We start from the raw sequence: 24742 nt of genomic DNA on the forward strand, positions 1-24742 counted from the left end.
GAGGGCTTAAGTGTTCGAGGTAGAACTCAAGAGAAAGGGAGTACCAATTATAAAAAGTTCAGATCCAAATCCAGAGGTTGCAAATCCAACAAAACTTGTCGTTATTGCAAGAAAGCGGGGCATGACATTCCTGATTATTTTATCTTAAAGAAAAAACAAGAAAAACAAGATAAGGGAAAATTTCAACAATCCTCTGAAGCTGCTAATATTGAAGCCAATTCTGACGGTGATATTCTTTTATCTGTTGTCTCTTATAATAATAGGAGTAAAACAGAATGGATTCTTGATTCTGGATGTACTTTTCATATGTGTCCTTATAAGGACTTATTCACCACTTTTGAACATGTTGACAGTGGTGTTGTTTTGATGGGCAATGATACCCAATGCAAAGTTGCAGGAATAGGTACTATTCAGATCAAGGCTCATGACGGTGTTGTCAGAACCTTGGCTAATGTCCGCTATATTCCAGATTTGAAGCGGAACTTAATTTCTCTTGGCACCCTAGAGTCTCTCGGGTGTAGGTATTCAGCTGAAGGTGGAGTTCTAAAGGTATTGAAAGGTGCTATGGTATTATTGAAAGCTAACCGGATTGGTAGTTTATATGTCTTGCAAGGTTCTGTTGTGACAGGTTCAACAGCTGTATCTTCTTCAATGCATGATAATGACATTACCAAATTATGGCACATGCGCCTGGGCCATATGAGTGAAAAAGGTATGCACCTTCTAAGCAAACAAGGTCATCTTGGTAAACATGGCATTGGTAAATTGGATTTTTGTAAACATTGTGTTTTTGGGAAACAGAAAAAGGTTAGTTTCTCCACTGCAACTCACCGTACCAAAGGTATTCTTGATTATATTCATTCTGACCTTTGGGGGCCTTCTAAATTTCCTTCTCATGGAGGATGTCGCTATATGATGACCATCATTGATGATTTTTCTCGCAAAGTTTGGGTTTATTTTCTGCAGCATAAAAATGAGACTTTCTCCACTTTCAAGAAGTGGAAAACTCTTGTTGAAACCCAGACAGGGAAGAAAGTGAAGAAGCTTAGAACAGACAATGGATTAGAGTTCTGCAATGGTGATTTTAATGAGTTCTGCACAAAAAATGGTATTGCTAGACACAAAACTATTCCAAGAAATCCTCAACAAAATGGTGTTGCAGAACGGATGAACAGGACTCTACTTGAGAGAGTTCGTTGTATGCTCTCAAATGCTGGGTTATGGCATCGGCGTGAATTTTGGGCTGAAGCAGCATCTACTGCTTGTTACCTGGTTAATCGTTCTCCACATTCAGCACTTGATTTCAAAATCCCAGAAGAAATTTGGTCAGGTAATCCTGTTGATTATTCTAACTTAAGAATCTTTGGATGTCCTGCTTATGCACATGTTAATGATGGTAAATTAGCTCCAAGAGCTGTTGAGTGCATATTTCTTGGTTATGCATCTGAGTCTAAAGGATATCGCTTATGGTATTCTGATGCAAAGTCACGGAAATTAATTCTTAGCAGAGATGTGACTTTTAATGAGGATGCATTTTTATCTTCTGGAAAACAATCTATTGTGTCTTCTTCTACTAGTACAGGTAATCTACAGGGTACTAGCGAGAAGGTGGAGTTGATAGTGAAACCTACAGTTCCTAATGTTGATGTTCCATCTTCCTCTACAAATCAATCTAGCATTGATGATCATTATGTTGATTGTGATGACAGTACAACTTCTCCTATTCATCAGCAAGAAGATGATTATTGTATTGCTCGAGACAGAACCAGAAGACTAATTAAAAGGCCAGCTAGATACACTGATGGTGATAATTTAATTGCTTATGCATTGTCAGTTGCACAAGAGGTAAATGATGATGTTGAACCTGCCAGCTATACAGAAGCTGTTTCTTGTGTTGATTCGTCACAGTGGCTAGTGGCTATGAATGAAGAGATTGAAAGTCTTCATAAGAATGGTACTTGGGCTTTGACAGAGCTTCCCGAAGGCAAACGACCATTACGATGTAAATGGATCTATAAGAAGAAAGACGGTATTCCCGGGGTTGAAGATCCAAGATGCAAAGCACGACTAGTTGTTAAAGGTTTTAATCAAAAGGAAGGTATTGACTTTAATGAGATATTCTCACCTGTTGTTCGTCATACTTCTATACGTGTTTTGCTTGCTTTTGTTGCTTTATTTGATTTGGAGTTGGAGCAACTTGATGTAAAGACAGCTTTTCTACATGGAGAGCTGGAAGAAGAAATTTACATGGAACAACCTGAAGGATTTATTGTTCCTGATAAGGAGCATCTTGTCTGTCGATTGAAGAAATCATTATATGGCCTTAAGCAAGCTCCCAGACAATGGTACATGAGGTTTGATTCTTTTATGATTGGGCAAGGTTATTGCAGGAGTCAATTTGATGACTGTATTTATTTCCAGAAATTTCCAAATGAATCATTCATATACTTGTTACTGTATGTTGATGATATGCTAATTGCTTCACGTGACAAGTCTTTGATCCGGAAATTGAAAATTCAACTCAATAATGAGTTTGAGATGAAAGAATTAGGTGCAGCCAAGAAAATTCTTGGTATGGAGATTCACAGGGATCGTCAAGCTGGTAAATTGTTTTTATCCCAAGAGAAATATATTGAAAGAGTGCTTGAAAGGTTTAATATGAATAATTGTAAACCTGTTTCTACTCCACTTGCTGCACATTTCAAGTTATCTTTAGATCTTTGCCCACATACAGAGGAAGAGATGGAGCGTATGTCACATATTCCTTATGCTAGTGCAGTTGGTAGTCTTATGTATGCTATGGTGTGCACTAGACCTGATTTAGCATATGCTGTTAGCATGGTAAGTCGATATATGCATAATCCTGGAAAGGATCATTGGAGTGCTGTAAAATGGATTTTTCGGTATCTAAAAGGTACTTCTGGTATTGGCTTGGTATTTGACAGAAACAAGGCTACAACTGATGACGTTGTAGGTTATGTTGATTCGGATTATGGTGGTGATATTGACAGAAGGAGGTCTCTTTCTGGTTACATCTTTACTCTCTGTAATAGTGCTATTAGCTGGAAAGCTACTCTTCAGTCCATTGCTGCATTGTCTACGACTGAAGCAGAATATATTTCAGCAACGGAGGGTGTGAAGGAGGCTATTTGGCTCCGAGGTTTGGTAAATGAACTTGGTCTAATACAGGGTGTTCTTACAGTGTTTTGTGATAGTCAAAGTGCTATTCATTTGACCAGGAATAATCGTTATCATGACAAGACCAAACACATTGATATAAAACGTCACTTTATCCGAGATATTGTTGCTATTGGTGAAATTATGGTGGAAAAGATTCACACATCAGAGAATCCAGCAGATATACTTACCAAGCCACTTCCGAATACCAAGTTCCAACTTTGCTTGGACTTGGTTGGTCTCTACAGCACTTGAGTGCCCTTCGGGGCATTATTTGGCGATGAGCAACTTATCAAATTCGAGCCAAGGTGGAGATTGTTAGATGCCTCTCATTACTATGCCTTAAAAGAATTTTATGACAATTTTATGGCTCTCTTTAAGGGCATTTTATGTCACTTTTATGGCTTTGTTTCCAAGCATCCAATGCTTGGAATCCAAGATACCAAGACTTTGCTTGCCTATAAAAGGACACATATAGAGAGCTTCAAAATCATCTTCACAACACACAACATCTCTTTCATTTACACATATATTGTGAGTGCATTCTTGGTGAGAATTCTTGTTCCATTTGAGAGAGTATTTGTGAGAAAAATATTGTCATTTGTCCTCATCATTATAAGAGGATTTCTTGTACTCTTCTTTTTTACATAGTGGAATTTTGCTCTTGATCGCCCGTGGTTTTTTCCTCTCACACTGAGGGGTTTTCCACGTTAAATCTTGTGTGTTATTTTCTTTATCCTTTACTTGCTTCTCTTTTGTTCTCAATTGATTCAATCATGTGCTTCCGCATTGTGCTCTACCCACTGCATAGGTTATAATACATGTGTTTCTCTCAAAATTAGAAAATCAAATTATATTATTGAAAGATTTTCCCTCACCCCGATGAGAAGCGAAGTTACAAGTAAGCAGGGAGTTAGGCCTAACATTTATGCAAGTAAACATTTATCTACGAGTTCAAAAGCACTGATCCTAACCTCGACCTATTGTAAGTATTATTCACGGATATTTGGGAGTCTGAATATCTAGTGTCATCTCTATCTCTACTTTCATCTATTTTCCACCAACACTGAGCCTCTACCTCCCCCTATTGCCCACCCAGCATCTACCACTTCCACTAATTAGTTATTAGTGTTTTAAATTATGTTTGTGGTCATAGTTACTTCGATTACATGCGTTGTCATATGAATTGTGGTCGTTGTGGTGTAATTAATTATTTTTTAATTAAAACAATATTTTTGAATTTGATGTGATTGCACTATGGCCATATAGTTGTAAATCAGTATCACACCGTAATTGTTGTGTATGCAATTGTGGTGATTACCGCAACTATAATATTGTAGCCTCATGATGTGGTCTACAATTTAAATCATTGTTAATCATTCAAGTGCACCATCACAGCCCAATCATCTCCACAACACTTTGTTTTCAACATTTTAGGTTCATCTCCAATTCTCCATGCACAAACGACCTTCACCAGTACCTTTGAAAAATTACAACTATCTGATCTTTAATCTTGATTTGAAGTCCACAATTTATAATTGCAGGGGAGGCGCAATGAAGGTTGAGGTATTTCGAGTGGAGCTGGTCGTTATTTATGGTCGGGTAAATGATTGTTGTGGTTGTGATTAGGATAGTGGTAGCAACAATAATGACAAAAATGATGATAGTTGTGATCATAGTAATGATTATGATTATGATAGTGGTGGTAGTCACATTGGTAGGGTGGTGGTATGATGGAATATGTTTAACACCAAAAATTATAATTTGTTTTTTTTTAATATATAGATAATTGATCAGATCAATTATGTATTTCGAAAAAGATTAGTTGTTGTTTGTCTATAAGGGGAGAGTATCTCATTGCTTAAACCCAGAAAGAATTATGTTTAAGAAAAGAAAGTCAAAATGTTTTGAAAATAAGTTAAAATTCGGCTCAACTATTTTTTTCTCAACGTGTTTTATTTTAGAAATTCTCTTTTAGAATGAAAACTGAAAAACTTGCAACCATGCTAAACAAGGCTTTACATTTCTCCGAGAAATAAAATACTTTTTTATTTAGTTTGTCAAAATAAAAAACACATGAAAATGGTGTTTGTAGTTTTAACCGAATAAGGGTTGGACTGCTTTGAACTAGAGAAATTATGGTCCGACCGCGTTAAACTTAATTGAATCGGAATAACCTGGGAATAGAACCGGACGATTCAATTAAAATTTAAAAAATATAAAACATTACTTTAATGTTTTGTTTTACTCCGGTCCAAAAAAGATGGAAAGATGTTATTTCAATATAATTATACATAAATATTAATTATATAAAATTTTGTATTTATATAAAACTATATATTTATATATAAAAATGATAAATTATATACGACATCATCCGGTCCGATTAAACAGTTTAACCATTTAAAATGGTTAAATTTAATATGAGACATCTTCTAGTTTAATGTACAACTCGGATTTCACAATATTACTTCCTACCTTTATTTGGTTACTATTTTAACAAAATTGTAAGGGAAACAAGACAAATCACATTTCTCATTGTTTCCTATAAAAACATTTTATTTCTAAATTAAACTTGAAAATCATCCGAGTTTTATCATTGTTAAAAAATAAATATAAATAAATGATATATAATATACTATAATAATCATGTATAAATATTTATACAAACTAGAATATGTCCGCTCCAATAACTCCTCTAGCCCAAGCCCACTCAAAAACCTTGTCAATTTCATCTTCATCTTCACTCCTCCCTCATCGGTAGTAGTACAAAGGAAGAAGAATGGCGATGATGCAAGGAGTGCAGAAAAACACACTCTACGTTGGTGGTTTAGCCGAAGAGGTTAACGAGTCCATTCTACACGCCGCTTTCATACCCTTCGGTGACATTAAGGATGTCAAAACGCCACTGGACCAAGCCACCCAGAAGCACCGTTCATTTGGATTCGTTACTTTCTTGGAAAGAGAAGATGCTTCCGCCGCCATGGATAACATGGATGGCGCCGAGCTCTATGGGCGTGTACTCACCGTTAATTACGCCCTTCCTGAGAAAATCAAGGGTGGTGAACAGGGATGGGCTGCGCAACCAAGTATCTTCTTAAACCCTAATAATCTATTCATCGTATACATTATTATGTTTTATGAGAGGGGATGCACTTACGGCAGGAATAAGTAAAAATAAAAACTATTTCACATTTTAGCCATTCATTCTATGAAAATTAGTTCAAGTGATTTGGATTAGAATTAGTTGGTAGATCTGAGCCATTAGATTTTCATATAATGGAGGACTAAGATGTGAAATAGTAAGTGGATTCGTCTCATCTTTTATTATTAAGTCAAGTTTTGGAGTATATAGCTGTAATATTCCCTACTTTTTATTGTCAAGTTATGTTTTTTTTTTCACTTCAATTTTGTTATGGAGGGTTTTTGGCTACCATTTGAGGATTTTTGATTAAGGAAATAGTATACATGGGTTGGGTTCAGTTGAGAGAGTAAGGGCGTATTTAGTTGCTGCTAAGTGTACTACGGTTTGTAGTGATCAAGATATGGAAGGAGGAAAAAACTTGTCTGATTTCATTACACCATGTATCTGTCACAATCTCTTACATTAGGAGGTTTTAAAATTTAGTAAAAAGATTATAAGAACCATCAAATATAGATAGTCTGGCCGATGGGGTATGGAATATGATTTGGGGCTTGATGAAGTGTTGGGATTCATTGCACACAGCTGGATGTGTCAATTTCATGATCCCATTATGCAGCAAGTCTGTAATGCGCTTTTATGCATAAGTAGATCCGTACTAGGGATTTTCAAGTTTACTGTATTCTGCCTTCTTATGACCCTTACTAAGGATTTTCAAGTTTAATTATTCTTTTTGTAGGCCATCTATGTTAAAAACCCGCTTTCCTAATACAAAAAGGAAATTCTCTCAATCGGAGATTTTTTGTTTTTATGTATATAGTATGCCCGGCCATTGTTTTTAGTGTGCATCTATCTACTAATGTATGTTGGCTTGCAACAAACAGAGATTTTAGAGGATGAACTCAATATATGTCTTTCTCACATTACAGACTTCTCTTTTGTGTTTATGTTTATGATGATAAATCATGATCCTTGTTTGCAAAGTTATATACACACCCAACCTTATTGACTTAATAAAAAGAGCTGTAAAGAGAGAGTGCAACAAGTGATTTGGACATACATGTGTGTTTGTACAATGTCTAGGAAATGTGTGACAGTGTGAGTTGTGCTTAATTGTTGATAGTGTATTAGTTACAAATGTACACACTTTTTAAGTAGATGAAGATTTTTGGGATTCCAAAGCTATATATCAAGTGAGAAAGGCAAATTTATATGATAGTTAGAGGGAAAAGCCTCAGCCCCTGGATTAAAATAAAGGGCTCAGATTAGAAACCTGTTTTAAAGGAATTACGTGCCTTTCTTCTATGCTTCCTTCTCTTCTCGTGTTGGCACTTCTGCTTCTTCCATTCACTGAAACTTCACAGTTATACAACCTGGATGCAATGCTTATCTTCACAAACCTCATCCAATCAGGTGGTGTTGACGAGTGCAGCAACTAAGGGAGTGCAACACTGTGTCCGGTTAATCATTATCCATCATCTAGAGAGGAGACAGTGTTGTTTCTCAATTTGCTACCTTTGGGTTTCAAGATTTTGTTCCTAAGTCTTGTATTTCCAAATTTTGAAATTTATTTTCCTTTGTTAAAGCAATTAATCATCAAATGGGTGTTATAGAGATGAAATTACGATTTTGTGGCTCTAGACAGTGAAAGAAACATAGAACAAAAAGTCATTTTTTATAGAAAAAATGTCACTGGAGTGATACCAGATTAAAAGGAAAAAAGTTAAATCTGCATTTGTTCTGCTAATTTACATATTGGTGGATCTAGGTGTGTCATTTGTGTATATGCAGAGACCAGTATGTTCACAAAAACAGGAAGCAATAACCAATAAGGGAGGCATGTGATTTCTTAAGAAGGGGTTTCTAATCTAAGCCTTTAATCCAAGAACTGAAGCTTACCCCTCACTCAAAATTTTGCCTTTCTCACTATCCCCTATATGTGTGTGTATGTATATATGTATATATAGAGAGAGAAATTTTGTATGAACTTTCTAAAATATCATGTTGCTACCTTGATTAATTTTTTTAATTTGTGATTGACTGTATTTCAAATATTTAGTTTGGGCGGATGCGGATACATGGTTTGAGCGGCAACAGCAAGAAGAGGAAATGCGTCGTATTGAAGCGGAGAACCGAGCTACAATGCAAGCTGCAGAAGAGTTGCACAGGAAAAAGGCAGCTGAAGAGCGAGAAGGAGAAAAGGAAGAGGATATTGAGATCAAGGATGATCCTATGGCAAAGGCTGAAGCTGAGGTTATACAGCAGAATTAATGATTAGTTACAAAGGGACAGCTTGATGAGGGAAACTTTGCTTTTTGTCATTTGTTTGCCTCATTTGTAATGTGTGGTAATAGGTTTTGAACCCGGATAGCTAGAGAATTTGAGTCCAAAGAAGTCATACGTTTTCAACATTAGTCTGCCTCACTTGTACCTGAAGCATGATGGAATATGTTTGGTCTATTTATATATACATAACATAGTATGAGGTTCAATTAAAAGGGTGAAACGAAAGATATCGGAACATAATCACCATATTAAGGTACTAACAAGCACATAAATCATTTGGTTTTAGCTTAACTAGAGGTTTTGAGTTCGATTTCATGGGAATGCAACTATGTTAAATATTTGGTTGGGAGAGTTTTGCTTCCTAAAATGATTTTATTCGACTCAAGCAGGATTATCTATGTGGCTTAAACAGGAAAAAAAATTCACTGTATTATTGTTGTTTCCGTTATATCTATAGGCATTTTTTGTTAAGTAGGGTTCAACTTGCAGTTTGAGGTTTAGACTTTAGATTGAGCCATATAACTCTGGAGTGTAGCTAATAATTCATGTGACCTGAGTTTATTAACTCTAACTACAGAGATTGAGCAGTAATAGTATGCTTGTGCTCATCCAAACAATCATGTTTTGTAATGTGTATGCCTGATTCTTCATTAGTTTCCAAGCATCCTTGAAGTTGTGTAGCCTGTTACCTACACTAGTTCCAAAAGCAATGACTGCTTCCTCATCTTGTGAGTAAGGTTCCATGGAGGGTTTGGGAGCTGCATGGGAGGTCAAAAACCTGATACTGCTACAAAACTGAAACACAATGAGGCAATTGACTTCGATTGATTAGATTTATGTTGAGCATATGAACGGGTTTTGCAATAGGAAAACCTTATACTCATGTTGCCTGTTATAATTTGTTTGTCTCAATGCCTTATAACTTTGAACCACAAACGAACTGAACCATGCACATATAAGTTTATACATGATACTAGTATTTTAGAACCACAGTGTGAAGAGAAAATCAGAACATTTTCTATAAATATGTACTTGTGGTGGATGTACAATCACCCCATTTTTCTCCACTCTATCTTTGGAACTCAGCCAATAATCTTCAGCTGTTGTTGCTTAATTATGATTATGCTATAATCAAATAGTTTTGCTGTAAAGCAAATATTTTTATGACAATATCATATCGGTTGTATTAAATATGTCTACGTGCCTAATGCTATGTATATTTGGTCCTAAGCTCGAATAAAGGATGAATGTTACAGTAGAAAATTGATGTAAAACTTTATCAAATCTCTATGATAAAATATTCTTGATTATATTCTAGGTGCAAGAACTAGATATGGGAGTGGGAAATGTAGTTTATATGGTCCTGGACCATTTTCCTAAAGTCATGTACATGGAAAAAGAAATCTAGGGAATGGTCCCTGCTCAAGTTGGAAAAAAAGCTCCGATATCAACAGTTATAACAGTTTCAACTTTCAACTACTTGAGCCAATATCAATTGAGCTAAAAGGTGTGTACTTCATGATAGGCCAAAGATATGTCATATGTGGTGGTCTCAAGTTCTACTTGCAAAAGAAATATAATTTTTTTTTATAACACCGGTATGCGATTGTCAACTTCATTATTGTCTCCTTCCAGTCATTGTACTTTACCATTTTGTGCTTCCTTGCCATTGGCAGCACTACGATGTTCTACATATGACCTTGGAGTAGGAGTGACATTGCAAAAAGACACCACAAAAATAATTGTTACAGAAATCAAAATTCAAACACTAAGATAGAGCATGGTGAAAACATTCAGCATCATAATGACATAGAAAGACAAAGTCATTGCTGAAATTTCATGAGAGAACTTTTTTGTCTTAGAATTGCATCACAAAACTTCACAGCATCTAGATTATCTTTGACATTATGCACTCTGACAATATTAGCTCCACCCAAAACACCAGCTGTGACTGAAGCAATGGTAGCAGGATCCCTCTCAACTGCAGCAGGTCTAGAGCAAATTTCACCTAAAAATCTCTTTCTTGAGGGTCCGATAAGTATAGGAGCATGAGAGATGGCCAAACTTCTCTTGGCAATGTCCGCTCGGATATTAGATAGTCCTGTGAGTACGTCTAGATTGTCTTCAGTTTTCTTTGAGAATCCAATGCCAGGGTCAATAATAACCCTCCATGCAGGGATTCCTGACAGTTCTGCCTCTCTAACTCGTGAATATAATTCAGATGATACCTCTTTACAAACATCATCATATTTCAGGTTTTCGCTAGTCTGCATGGTAGACGGATCACCCCTCATATGCATTGCAACGTAAGGAACATCGAGATCTGCAATGACCTTAAACATATTAGGATCCAGCTGACCAGCAGATACATCATTTATAAAATTAGCCCCTCTGCTTACTGCTTCTGAAGCGACTTCAGAGTTGAAAGTATCTACAGATATGAGCTTTCCCTCTACTTCAGGCATTGCCGTTATAGCTTCTAGGACAGGGATTAACCTATCCAATTCTTCTTCAGAAGAGATCCTAGACGCCATCGGTCGTGTAGACTGAGCTCCCAAATCAATTATATCTGCCCCCTCTGAAATCATTAACTGAACCTGAGAAACAGCAGACTTCACAGACTGGAAATTTCCCCCATCACTAAAACTATCTGGGGTCAAATTAAGGACGCCCATAACGTAAGTTCTGCGTGACCAGTCAAGTAAGCCATTGGCAACAGGCATTACCCTATACATACCTTCCTCTCCAATAAGGGATTCACCACCTAATTTTTCCCATAATCCAGAAAGTCCACCAGAATGGCCTGAAAACGAATGCCAACTAGCAACTGTATCACTGTCAATAGCTGATCCGAGTAAATCCATCAAAGGAGCCATAACAAACGGCCGTTCCCAAATTCTTTCATGAGGTACAGTGAGAATATCAGATCTAACTTTACATTTACCATAGAATAAAATGTCCAAGTCAATTGGCCTTGGACCATACCTTATACCATCCGTACGACCCAAGTCCTTCTCAATTTTTTTTAGTGCAGCCAATAATTCATGTGGCCCAAGTTTAGTAACAGCCCTAACTGCAGAGTTGAGGAAGCGAGGTTGATCTGTAACATATGCAGGTGCTGTCTCGTACAAGCAAGCATGTCTTGTGATGTTTATGCCTGACTTCTTCATTAGTTTCAAGGCTTCCTTGAAGTTATGTAGCCTATTACCTACATTACTTCCCAAAGCAATCACTGCTTCCTCCTCTTGTGAGTGAATTTCCACTGTGCAATTCGGAGCTGTGTGGAGGGAGGAAGCACCTGATGCTGAAATGAAAATCAAAGCCAAAATAAGGTAATTGATATTTATTGATTATCGAAAAGACATGAGCTCCGAGCCTCTGATAACTTTCCATCTAGTTAGATTGTAGCTTTCACAGGCAAACCTTAGGGTAACAAAAATACACACTTTAAGTAACATCAGTGACCTGGAAAACTAAAAGAATTCATATTTGAATCACTTAAACTAAACTCAGTATCACACTAAAAGAGTGGGTTGATTGAGTTTATTAAGTTTACATTACCATTAAGATACTTTCTGGCAGTAAAAAGCAGATGCCTTGGTGCCCTCAGATACTTCAGAGTACTCATCTGAGGAGAGGCTTCTGTTTGAAGTGTATACAAAGCCAATATTCTACCTCTCTTCTGCTTCACTTATGCTATCCAATATCCCAGCCCCTGTTTACAAAAAAATATAACAAGTCAACAATCTGAGTATTAGTCCCATTAGGTGGGATCAGCTATGGTCGCAAAATAAATCAATAATAAAACACAGAAATATTTCACATTTCTCCAAAAAAAAACAAATATCTAAAGAATTTCACACATTAGCAGTTTAATAATCTAATCTAATCCAATCCAATATTCCAATCTAGTGAATCAAATATTCCAATAGTTATTGATGCAACCACATAAATTATTGTATAGTTCAATTCAATGAGACTGGACTTGCCTTCTTTCAACTGTGATGTAACATAAAAAACAACTCAAAAAGTATTTGAGGCATATAATCAAGCACCTGGCAATCTGGCATAACAAGAAGTATGGAGTGAACAGTGTTCTAGAATATTATTCGCAACCCCAATTATGGCCGCAATATTGCAGTTTTGGAGCCTTAGCAATGACATCACAATTGTGGCCGCATTTTCACACAATGGTGATAAAAGTAACCAAATTGGGACCATAATTGTAATTTAAAACTGACGCTGATAACTACACTTACCTTGTAACTACCCTTGTATATTTTTTTCTTTTTCAAGTTACCTATTTGGATGATTATTTTGTGACTATTTTTTCTCTCTCTAAATTGGGTTTGTAGAAAAATATAAGAAAAAAAAAATAAATCAAAAAACAATCAGATGCAGCCACAAAGGAAATGAAAACACTGACCAATGACGACGCCTTTTCGTAGATCAATAGGGGCATGCGTTGTAAATTGGTGAAAAGGCCAGAACTTTGATAAAACGACAGAACGTTTTGCACATTACCCTACCTCATTCAAAAAATATCTGTCGTTTTGAGTTCTCTTTTAAAACCCTTCAATCTTGTTGATTTGTGTGTCGTATCTGAAGGCAAAACTTATCATTGTTTCGAACACTTCTGCTCCTTCTAATGGCGATTCACTCTTTCTCTCACTTCCCAGATTATTTCTCTCTCTCTCTCTCTAAATTAATTGAAATCCATTTATATTTATATTCTCTATTAATAATCTGTACCTGGTCCCAAAAAAATTAAGAGTTTTATTCAATTTTTTTCTTTGTTTAACCACGAAATGTTTCAGGGCATTTTTTTAGAATTTAGTAAATTTGTTGAAACCCATTAAACCCTTGGTCTCTGCATATATAATCTGGAAAAAAATTGAAGTTTTTATCAATTTGCCATTTTTGGTTGAATAATCTGGGAATTTTTTTGGAATTTACTGTTTTTATTTTCAAGATGTTTTATTAAATTTTTAATATAGTTTTGGAATCATTTCAAATCATTACAATAATATTCAAATTGTGAAAATTCTACCAAGAGAGGCAATCTACATGTTTATTGGTAAATCCGGTTAATTTACATCACTCGTACTAGCTTCAAATGTCTCTTAATTCAAAATTTGTGCTTAATCTGACACTAATTTTACAATTATGTTATAGCCAAAAATATTCGGGGGAACTTGTTCTTCTAACTAATATTTAACTTAAGACCTTGTTTAGGAAAATCACATATGTATTTGTATCTACAATTCATTGTTATTCTCATACTAGTTTTAATTTATATTATAGTATATAAAGCTATAAATTTAACAATGTATCGTATATTTAAATCACATCATATCCACATTTCTGTAGTATAAGTGCTTCCTAAGTTGATGCTATTTCCAGCCATATATTCGGTGAGATTTGGTGTTAATTTGGTAAGGAATGTAACGGGTGCATCTGACATGCTGATGTTTTGAAATGAACACTATTTCATGGTTATGGCCCCTCCAAGAATTTTAGTCTATAGGCTTCAAAGTTCAAACCTTGGAGTCCCTACAAATCAAATAATATTATGATATATATTCATATAAATCTTCTTTTTTATATAAAATAGTACTTTATTTATTACGGAATAGATTCACTTACTTAATAGTAAGTACGAAAAACTTCACATATTATTCATTCAATTTTGGAAAATTCAATAATTTGAATTAGTGATATTAAATTTCTCAAGAATGAATACTAAGTAGAGTAAGTTTTTTTCACTTACTCTTGGAGTAGATGTACTCATAAAGTAAGTACATCTCTTCCATATTTATTACTATTAATTTACAAATAACATATATTATATTTTGTAGTATAAAATGTTTTGTAGAAAAATATATCATTACTCATCATATCATTCATCATTATCAACTTGAGCGCTCAATCATTGCGGAGTAAATTCAATGACTTATTGTGATAACCAGATCAGACCGGACGATTCGACCGAACCGCTGACCGGACTTGATTCAGTCTTAACTTAATGAGGTGTTGAACCACTTTGAACTGGAGAAGTTCTGGTCCAACCATGTTAAACTGGTTTGAACCTCAATAACCCGAGAAGTGAACCGGACAACCCACTTAAAATTTTAAAAAAAAAATAGAACATTATTCTAATGTTTTGTTTTACTCCAGTCCAAAAAAGATGGTTATTTTAATATAATTATATATAATTTTGTATTTTTATATAATTATATATTTATGAATAAAAATGATAAATTATATATGAAGTCAGTCAGTCTAATCGGGCGATTTAATCGCTCAAACTGATTAAACCTAATACGAGATTTCTTCAAGTTTGATGTTCGGCTAAGGATGGCAACGGGGCAGAATGGGCACGGATAGTGCTTTCCCATGCCCATACTCATACTATTTACGGGTATCCGCAATGGTAGCGGGTATTTGCAGGTACGTACGGGTTTTAAGTTTCAATATATATTTATATATTTTATAATGATTAATGCATATAAAATAATTATTACATGTATAATAAAGTTTATGTACATATTAAATTTATTATACATTTCAATCACTAAAATTTATTATAAAATAATACAAAATTAGATAATATATGATTATAAAATGGGGAGGGATCCACTTACTCCTCATCCTAGCCATCAATTCTAGAGAAATTTAATGGTTTGAATTAGTGAGTAAATCTAAACCATTAGATGTCCATAGAATTAATGGCAAAGTTGAAGAATAAGTTTAAAAAACTTACTCTTGGAGTAAGTGAAAATCTCATTCTAATTATAAAAATGTGATATATATAAATTATTTAATTAAAAAATAAATTTATAAATAAACGGGTACCCGCAAAACGGATATCATAATACTCACTCACATCCATATGTTATTTTTATGGATACCCGTTGCACCTATTTTATCATTTACTCACTATGTTGGTATTTGTATTTTAGCCATCTCTCAGTCCTGCTCAGGTTTCAGAAGATTGATTTAAACATAGTTGAAAATAATTAGTGTGTTCTTGTATCACATGTTGCTTTTTCTATTCTTCTAGGACTGGTTTAATGTAAATGGATGTTAAACCTTTCTAAAACTTGATGTTTTCCATTCAATTGTTTTGAACTTGCCTTCACAGTCACTATTCCTTAGTAAAGTTCTGTCAGTGTTCACACACGTTAAAGTTGTTGTGTGCATGAACTGTGCCCTAAGCCAAATTATTGTGGCACCATAAAATGATGATATTCACTCTCCTATTGAAAAACGTGTAGGGAATGAGTATAAAGAAGTGAAAGATATAGGTAAGTGTGTGCTTTCAAATCCACAAGTATAGCATGCTGGTATGCTTCATATCTCTATAAAAATGATATATACTACAAATCAACTTACAAATTAATCTCCGATGGTAATATGTCATAAAATTGTACTTATTAATGATTAATTTACAAGTGATATATGTGGTCATCATAGTGTGTAGGAGAATTTGGAGGATATATAATTGCTCCATAAAGTGATAAAGTGCTATGAAAATTGAAAACCACCTCTTAACATATGCACCTATTTGAATCAAACAGACAAGGCAAAACTGGTAGACCACATAATTTTGAAGATAAGAAACCAAGTTTTGCCTGAAAGACATTAAATAGTTTGAATTTAATGAATTGGTTTCAAAGGAAACTTTGGAATTAGACATGACAATCACCATAAATGACTTATCTGGATGGTCTGAAAGGATAAAATTCATTCACTTTTAAGTGTTGCAAATACACATATAAGGAAAAACATAAACCAAAACTTCAAATATGTTTCATTCTATATACCTATCACCATTACAACAATCATTACCCAATCCACAAACATAGCTCATGATGTAAAGGGAAAGAAATCAACTAACAAACTACTCTGTGCATGGTATATCAACACATGATTAAAGATGCATTCTATCAAGCAGAAAAATAGAAGAATTGTTTCAATTATTTTACAATTATTATGAACATATATAATTCACGATGTTGTATTTTTATTGATTCGCAGACGGAGATAATAAACCATATAAAAGGTGGCTCACTTACGAGGCTCCCAAGATTTTCCATGGAAGGAAAGAGAGGGAGGAATCCCCTAGTCAAGCCTAACATACCACAACTACGAATTCAAACAGGAATACTTGAGAATTACACGGCAGTAAGATACTTATTGGGTTTCAGAGTTCACATAATTCCAGTCCCTCAACGGATAAGTTTTTCTAAGTACAAACCTATCTTCAAAGAAACAACTAATTATATTCAATTCAACTCTCATTTAAGATTGTAAAACCAGAACATCAGCTAGTACTGAACTAAAAAAACTATCATTTTCCAAAACTTGTTCCATGTATCGTATCTTATCATCTTAAAGAGTAGAAAAAATAGGCAAGGCTGAAGGGACAAGGGGGAGAGAGAAAATGGGTTTAACGTAATGTTCCTGAATCAAATAAATAAGATTTTAAAACTAATCAAGGTACAGAGTTACCATTCTATGCATGTTAAATGGCAATTTTAATCTCCAATCCTTCTGTTTACGGTTTAAAGGCTTGCCTTTTTTTAGAGGGTCTCTGTTTTCTTTAACGTCCGCCAACTTCCATATGCATATCTCTGAGTCTCTATCTATAGAATCTAACAAAAAAATTCCATCTTCTTCTGGGCAATTGGACTCTACATTCTCTGTATAGCATACTCTCATAGGCATGTCTTTGAATCGACTAAGATCATCTGGCACTTTCAGTATCCTCTCAGCACCCGGGGAAGAAACCTTCAGAGCAAAATTGTGCTTTATTAGGTACCAAATATGCTTCAAAGTAACATTCATTTCCTACTAAATAAAATGCCATAAGAACAACAGTGTATAGGACACAGCTATCATGCATTACCTCAATGCCCAAATCATCGGGTACCTCACCAAGTGCTCCAACTTCATCTAATCTTTTCCTGTATTCTTGATTGTAGCGTTCAAGCTCTTCCATGCTTGGACACCCATATCTGAAAAAAGAAAGATGGAAAGTTGAACACAGAACAAACAGGACAGTTCAAGTATTAAATAGACAACGAAGGCACTGTAAACTGATAATTATGAATCACTGGGTGCTTATGTTTGAAGTGTCATGGGGTCTAAAATAATATTTTATGGATCCCAATACAACATCACGGTCATGCCAAAAAGAATAACTCAGAATGGGGTTGGCCTGCATGGATCAAAGAATGTCACTACGTCAGTGTTCTATCAAAAACCAACTCCTTCAATTGGTAATTTAGGTCTGAATCAGTCAAAATGCTTTACCAATAGTTTTTATTGGTCTTCCTCTTAATCTAACCATGGGGCTATCTTCCATCTGGTCAACCCTTCCCATCAGAGCTTCTATTGAGCACAAAACAAATTGCAGAGTTTAAGTATCAAATAGACAAGGAAGGCACAAGAGGCTGAGCTCGGCGTAATAGTAAGGTTAATTGTCTTGTGATCTCAAATCCTGGAAACAATCTCTTCACTAGCGAAGGTAAGGCTATGCACATTTATCCTCCCCATGCCCACTAGGTGGGAGCCTCGTGCATTGGGCTGCCCCTTTTTTAGACAAGGAATGCACAATAAACTCAACTATATTATGCATTACTTGGTGGTAAAGTTTGAAGTCTATGATTGTTCACATAGAGGATTGTTCTATATTATTTGGATGATTAGTCACTCTACAGTTTTCCACCCAAAATGAGAGGTTAGATTGCAGCTATACCAGTTATGCCTTCAATGTATATTTGGTTGTTCAAGGTAATGCAATCTAGCTAAAAAAAGTTTGAAGTATATGCCAAGATGTCTAAAATAATCTTTTACATATCCTTATACAACATCGTTTTCATGCCAAATACAGCATGCTCGGTAAATGATACACAGGCTATTCTTGGCATGTGCTTTGCACAAATTGGTAAAGATGTCTAGCACTAAGCTAAATTGGGACCATAGAATATTTTATCTGAAAATTTGATGGAAATGGAAATGTAGCATATGAAGTTGGATAGTGAATGAGTTGAGCAGAAGAGAATTAGGTCCTCCTCCGCTGTAGTAGAGCATGATTGGAAAGAGATGATTAGAGCTAGAATATGACATGAAAAGAATGAAATCAATTTTAATTTTTAAATATTTAGTGATTTAAGCTTTTCACGATTTATCTCCAGCAAAATAAACTTAATCAGTCCCACAAAACTTCAGCAAAAGAGAAAAATGGGAAACGCTTTTTCTTGGGAATTTAATTTTCATAAAATAAATAACTTATAAGTATTGGAGAATTCATAATACAAGGTAGTGTGTCTATCCTAAGGTGCCACCGGATACTAAAAATTAACAAAGTTAACTAAGCACCCACACAGAGTTCCATGTTCCATAAATTGTCCCTCACCACAGCTCAACAATTAAGGCAAATTTCCCACATGCTTCCTAAATCTGTGTCAATCTTTGAACCACTTAAGACCTAGTCCTATGACAATGGAACCCTCGATGCCAACAGAAGGTCCACTAATGTTACAGACAGGTCAGAGAAATCACAGTTACTATGACATAGACGCTTATGCTGGAAAGAAGGGAGAAAGAGAACGAGCTGAGAAAAGTTAAAGAGAAATAATCTCTTTCTCTCCTTTGGTTTAGGGGAGAGTATTAGAAGAGAGAGAGAGTGAGAAAAGTGCAGTGGGACCCATGTGATTTGCTTCCCCTCTCATGTGGAGAGAAAATGGAAGAGAGGTTTGAGAGAGATCTTTCTCTTCTTTTTTCACTCTAAAACCAAACAACACAAAAATCTACTCTATTGCTCATTTCTTTCTCTCTTTTCAATCTCTTTCTCACCTATTTCTCTCTTCTTACTTTCTTTTGTATAACCAAATGGAGTATATAAAGTTTGACTAGGGGCTTGTTTACAGTGTTCATAATCTCGTGAGGCCCTTTCAGTTATTAGCCTACCTTGGCAAACCAGCCTCCTGGAGTCGAGGCACTCTGTTCTTCCCTGCCAAGCCCTTCAAGTCCAAGGGTTGGAGCATTGAACTAGTTGCACACAGTTAGTTTTGTATTTAGATCCCCTCCTCCCCCCAAATGATGTTAATATCTTCTTCCTAATAATGTATATAACACAGTTTGAAATCTTACTCATTTGTTATTTTGTCCAATCTCACATAAACATATCCACGAGGAGTAGTCTTGAAAGCATATAGTTCAATGTCCTCGGTGAACTGTGTAAGGACCTCCTCGGCGATAGAGTGGGCTCGCTGACCCCAAGGAACATTTTGCAAGGCAACTCCACCACCATCACCCCCATCACCAATCTACACACAGCACAGAATTTTAAGCAAAGTTTATTTGTCACATAATTGAAATGCAGAGATGTACACAAAACAACAAAATCTTGCTGTTAGAGAATACCTTAGGCTCAGCCGTGTCTTCTTCTTCCCATCCATCTGTGCTTGCACCTTCGTCACTTCTCTCACCTGCAAATTTTAACACACTTAAACCTGTTAAGAAGATTGTTTTATAAAAACTGCAAAAAAATTAAATCTATTTGTTTGTGAATTTTCCTCAACTGTTTAGCTGAATAGCTCGAATAATTCCCAATCTTCACTTTCCAACAAGCAAACAACTAACACCTAAGTAAAACTGTTCCTCAACTATTGATTTTTAGGATAACTAAAGAAAGCTTCTAAATGGAAAGTAACACAGATTTCTACACAATTGGCAAAAGCAAGTGACAAACTTTAAACTGGATGTGAAAGAAATAAATATTGGGTACATGTATATAAATTGGGATAATGGAAAATTTAAAGAGAACTGAAAGGGCAACAAATGATGTAAATCAAAAGTGAAGAAATAGAGAAAAGTGTTATTAAATTGAATGATTAGTTTGATAGTTCTTATACGCTTGTAAAGACTTGTGTAGAGATATATCTATATAGATACAACCAATAGAAATTCACAACACGTTAAAATTTAGTCCTAATTATAGCATTCGTCTCTAAATACGTTGAATACATGTCCAGACAAGTTTTTCCCGTGCTTGTTGTGCATTACATTGAAACTCTTAACACAGTTTATAGGCCGAAATTGTACCACAAGTGGCTATATATACATTCTGCCATGTTTTCCTAATAAACTAAGTCTAAGGTGTAAAGTAACAGAAAGCTCCATACAGCACGCATCAACCATCTAAAATTGTAATGCCATTGATTTGGCCAAAAGCGCATTAAACAAAAATATGGGTTACAAGCATCAAAGGTTAAACATTCTAACTTTCAACACCAACTACTACTTGAACTCATCATTGCCATACCAATTAAGATTTTTTAAACACAAAAAAATAGACACATGAAATATGAATATACAAATACATAAAGAAAATAAATGGGATGAATGAAGAAAGAATGAGTGAAAGAGTGAAAGAGTGAACCTGAAGAATCGTCGTGAGAGAAGTTGGTTGTGAAAAAACGAAGGGAATTTGAGGAGAAGGGGTAAAGGTAGGAACTTGGTGTAGAAAGAGATGATGGGTTTTGAAAATGGAAGAAGGGTGAATAGTGAAAATGAGGATTTTGGGTGCGTTGTAAAAGAACACCAACAATGTTCCTCATATTCCTCGTACTCATAGCTCTTAACATGTTTGATGATGTTTTCGTTTCACACTTCCTTCACTGTTTTTGCTTCTCTCTGCACAACAAAACAGCAATGAGTCGGTGATACTGACATTATTTTGTTTTCTTTTCCTCTGTTTTTGGTGTGGAAGAGTGATCATTGGGCTGAATGGGTTTTGTTTTCACTCCTCAGTAATGGGCCTAGTTACCTGCATATATTTTTCCAGATTTTTTGTACTGCCAAAGGTATATACTCATCTTTTTAGATAAGGAGTTAATTTCTTCGGGGTGCATAGTTGTTTCTCCCCGGAATTAAACTTTTGATTTTTTAGTCATCGTGGGATTTAATGAGGTCTTATACTATTATATCAACACCTTATTATTATATTTTTAGATATTGAAATTCATACCTCAATTTATAATTTATTTTTAATGAAGGAAAGACTTACCCTTATAAAAAAATTCACTTTCTCATTCTCATTCCAATTTGGCTATAAGTTCTTCTCTTCTTTCTCATCTCTACTTCTCAACATCATTCAAATCATTTCCTAACATATTAAATGCTCACTTCAACTTTTAAATCTTTGTATTTACTTTTCCTCTTTTTCACTTCATAAACTTCATTCTCCATTACCCTTTCATAATTCCTAACTCCACGTTCTTCTTCATTTTGCTTGTCAATTTTTCTTTCACTAAAATGCTTCATTTTATATGTTATTGGTTTAGTATTCATAATTTACGTTTTTGATGCATGGTCATGTTTTTCACAAGAGATTATGAGGCTCAACCTACAAGGTTCTCTCACCTAATAGAGTTGAGGATAATATATATAATATTATATCCTATAAGTCAATACTAAGATTTTTTTTTTTAAATTCCAATCCATACTAGATACATGTTATTAGGGTTGCACATGGCTCTAGGAGAACCAACCAAGTAACTCGAGCATCTCAACTTAAACCAAATCATAACTTTTGGGTTGTTTCAGGTATTTCTTTGGTGAACCACTCATGGTCAATTTGGTTTCTGGGTTTGGGTTTGTTTGGAACCAAAGCCATCCATAGAACCAACCACAATAACAATATTGTATTGTTATACTAATATTGGGCACGCTTTATAGACTGCATGAGAACACACAAAATATGCGACTCTCACACTCACTCATTTCAATTTTCAAACCTTATCAGTTGTATACACAAACTCTAATTTTGCATAGTGATATTGTTGTCGCTCAACACACTAACTCACGCACAATCCCTGTTGCCATTTTCACTACTAGCAAACTCGTCTTCCATGTTCTTTTGTGCAACTCGTAATCCAACACAAATGGCACCAAGAAGCTCGTTTTGTTGGTTTTCACTTGAAGCTTTGTGTTCGTTCTCTATTTCGCACTATTTATTCTTTACTTGTAGTCTTATGTGTGAACTTTGTACCACTCATCACGTCTATTATATTATGAGTTTTGTGTCCATTCTTATTTTGAAACTCTTCAACTTAGATATTTTTGTATTTTAACACATTAAAACCACTAGACCTACTCAATTAACAACATGCTCAATTGGTTTGGTTGTGGAGATCAAAACAACATTTATCTAATTGAACTCAACCAACCATGTTTGTTTCCATTTCACTTTTTTTTCTAAAAGCCTACTCCATACCAACCAACGCGCAACCTTACTTGTTATCCCTTGACTTATGGGTGAAGATCCTCTCGTGTATTACAGAGGAAAGTGCATACAAAACAAAGGAAGAAAATAGCTTGATTTGACACTTTTAACTCTTTAAATACTATACGATGATATTTTTACTATTAAGTGCAAAACAAAGTAAAAGCTTGCATCTCCTAGCTCTGAGTTTTGAGCAGACAAATAATTTGAACCCACACTCAAGCCTCGACCCAAATAAACCAAATCATGTGTTGGTACCTAGATGCTTTGGGGGCATGAAATTGAGATGTGTTAAAAGGATTTATAACATTATTAGCATAAATAAAAGTGAGGAACAAAATCTCCTAACTGGATGACCGTAGACAGATTGAACAAAATGGAGAATACAGTATATCATTAGAGATACAGTAGATAGATTGTTAACGTGGTTCGGCCAATTGTATCTAATCCTCGATAACGCTGAGTGGCTACCAATATATTATTAGAGAATAAATATTACAAACTTTGGCACACTCATAGGCCCACCTGCCTATGGGGTGTTTCTATTTGATACTTATATCTTGTGCACATTATAACAATGACTTGAGTCCAATATATAACATCGGTTACTCTACTTTATTCCAATACTAGACAATGTGGGACTAACACAATAACATATTTTATTTCAAGCATCCCAACAATCTCCAACTTAATTTAAATAGACGAATATCTCGCTCCTTAGGAAATCTACACAAGAATCTCCACCTTAGCGAATATATGATTCTATCTTGTTCAATGTCTAATTCTCTTTAACAACTCCTCCACATGAGAGTTTGCTCCCCTTCAGCGTAAACATTTCTTAGTACTCTTGACGATGTTACCAAGAGCTTAGCTCTCCAAACTTGTGTAGTACAGCTTCCTGTACCCCCATCAAATGGAACGTGTTGCCTAGTCACCTATTGCTAGGGAGTCTTCCGATATATTGGAATCTCTACACAAAATTTTACCAACAATTGTCATCTTCAATACTCAGTCAAACTGGACCTTGGAGCTTCCTTAGAAAGTTTCCACCGCTACCACCATTGTCTACTCTGACAAGCTTAGTTCAAAAAAACTATCATACTCCACCATAAATGGTATACCCACAGCACACACCTTGCGTTAATGCTAACTAATGTCTATATCATATCTTTGCATCCAAGCCAATGCTCATGTCATACTCATGTATTTCTACTAATGCTCGTGTTACAACTTGCATCAAAGTCAATGCACATTTAACACCCTACATCAAAGTCAGTCAGCGCCTCTGTACTTTTGTGGATATGCTAACAATTAACATCCTTCACTATACGTCTCAAACACGTTATTAGTATATTTCACTTCTCATCTCAAATGAGAACATTCTCTTAACATCTAGAGAGATATTGTCAGCACCCATCTCTGGGTCAAACTCAACATATGAGTATTTATCTCCACATTGATCCAATACATGAATTTTTGGGATTATGGATTAACATATATCGCCTCTCACAACAGTTTTGACATGTTTTCTTCTCCTTCAACTCATCTACTCTATCTTTGCCACTACCTTTGACACACTTTGTCTAGCCATCTTGCATTCCCCCTCTTTAGCCACTATCTGCTGTCTGGCTTAAGAGTTATCTACTAACTTGACTCTAATACCAATTGTTGGTGCAGCGGAAGCATTCGTTGCACAGCGTTGGCCACAAGCAATCAAATAATGTGCATAAATAGAAGAGAAGAAACGAGAGAATTTGTGATGAACAATATATTACACACTATTCATAACCTTAATTTAGCATGATTGATGATTCTTGGTGCCTAATTGACTTTGTTTCACA

General features: G+C 35.2%; 3 protein-coding genes across 4 annotated transcripts; 1 reads left to right on the forward strand and 2 right to left on the reverse strand.

Moving 5' to 3' along the window:
• On the forward strand, positions 5868 to 8787 carry LOC109359003 (peptidyl-prolyl cis-trans isomerase E). Its single transcript, XM_019603490.1, has 2 exons — positions 5868 to 6266; positions 8379 to 8787. The coding sequence occupies exons 1-2, from the start codon at positions 5960 to 5962 to the stop codon at positions 8588 to 8590; spliced, it is 519 nt and encodes a 172-aa protein (XP_019459035.1). The 5' UTR covers positions 5868 to 5959; the 3' UTR covers positions 8591 to 8787.
• LOC109359082 (folate synthesis bifunctional protein, mitochondrial-like) lies at positions 10071 to 13258 on the reverse strand. Of its 2 annotated transcripts, XM_019603602.1 has the most exons (3): positions 13032 to 13258; positions 12167 to 12320; positions 10071 to 11909 (listed from the first exon to the last, which is right to left on the reverse strand). In XM_019603602.1, exons 2-3 carry the CDS (start codon positions 12231 to 12233, stop codon positions 10429 to 10431), a joined length of 1548 nt encoding a protein of 515 aa, XP_019459147.1. In that variant the 5' UTR covers positions 12234 to 12320; positions 13032 to 13258; the 3' UTR covers positions 10071 to 10428. The 2 variants fall into 2 exon arrangements, with proteins under 2 accessions (XP_019459147.1, XP_019459148.1); XM_019603603.1 differs by lacking the exon at positions 13032 to 13258 and having other exon boundaries at positions 12167 to 12353.
• Positions 16877 to 21349, reverse strand: LOC109359302. Its single transcript, XM_019603917.1, has 5 exons — positions 21057 to 21349; positions 20039 to 20103; positions 19766 to 19941; positions 17517 to 17625; positions 16877 to 17398 (listed from the first exon to the last, which is right to left on the reverse strand). The coding sequence occupies exons 1-5, from the start codon at positions 21259 to 21261 to the stop codon at positions 17099 to 17101; spliced, it is 855 nt and encodes a 284-aa protein (XP_019459462.1). The 5' UTR covers positions 21262 to 21349; the 3' UTR covers positions 16877 to 17098.

Source organism: Lupinus angustifolius, chromosome LG11 (genome assembly GCF_001865875.1).
Source record: "Lupinus angustifolius cultivar Tanjil chromosome LG11, LupAngTanjil_v1.0, whole genome shotgun sequence".
Taxonomy (NCBI): domain Eukaryota; kingdom Viridiplantae; phylum Streptophyta; class Magnoliopsida; order Fabales; family Fabaceae; genus Lupinus; species Lupinus angustifolius.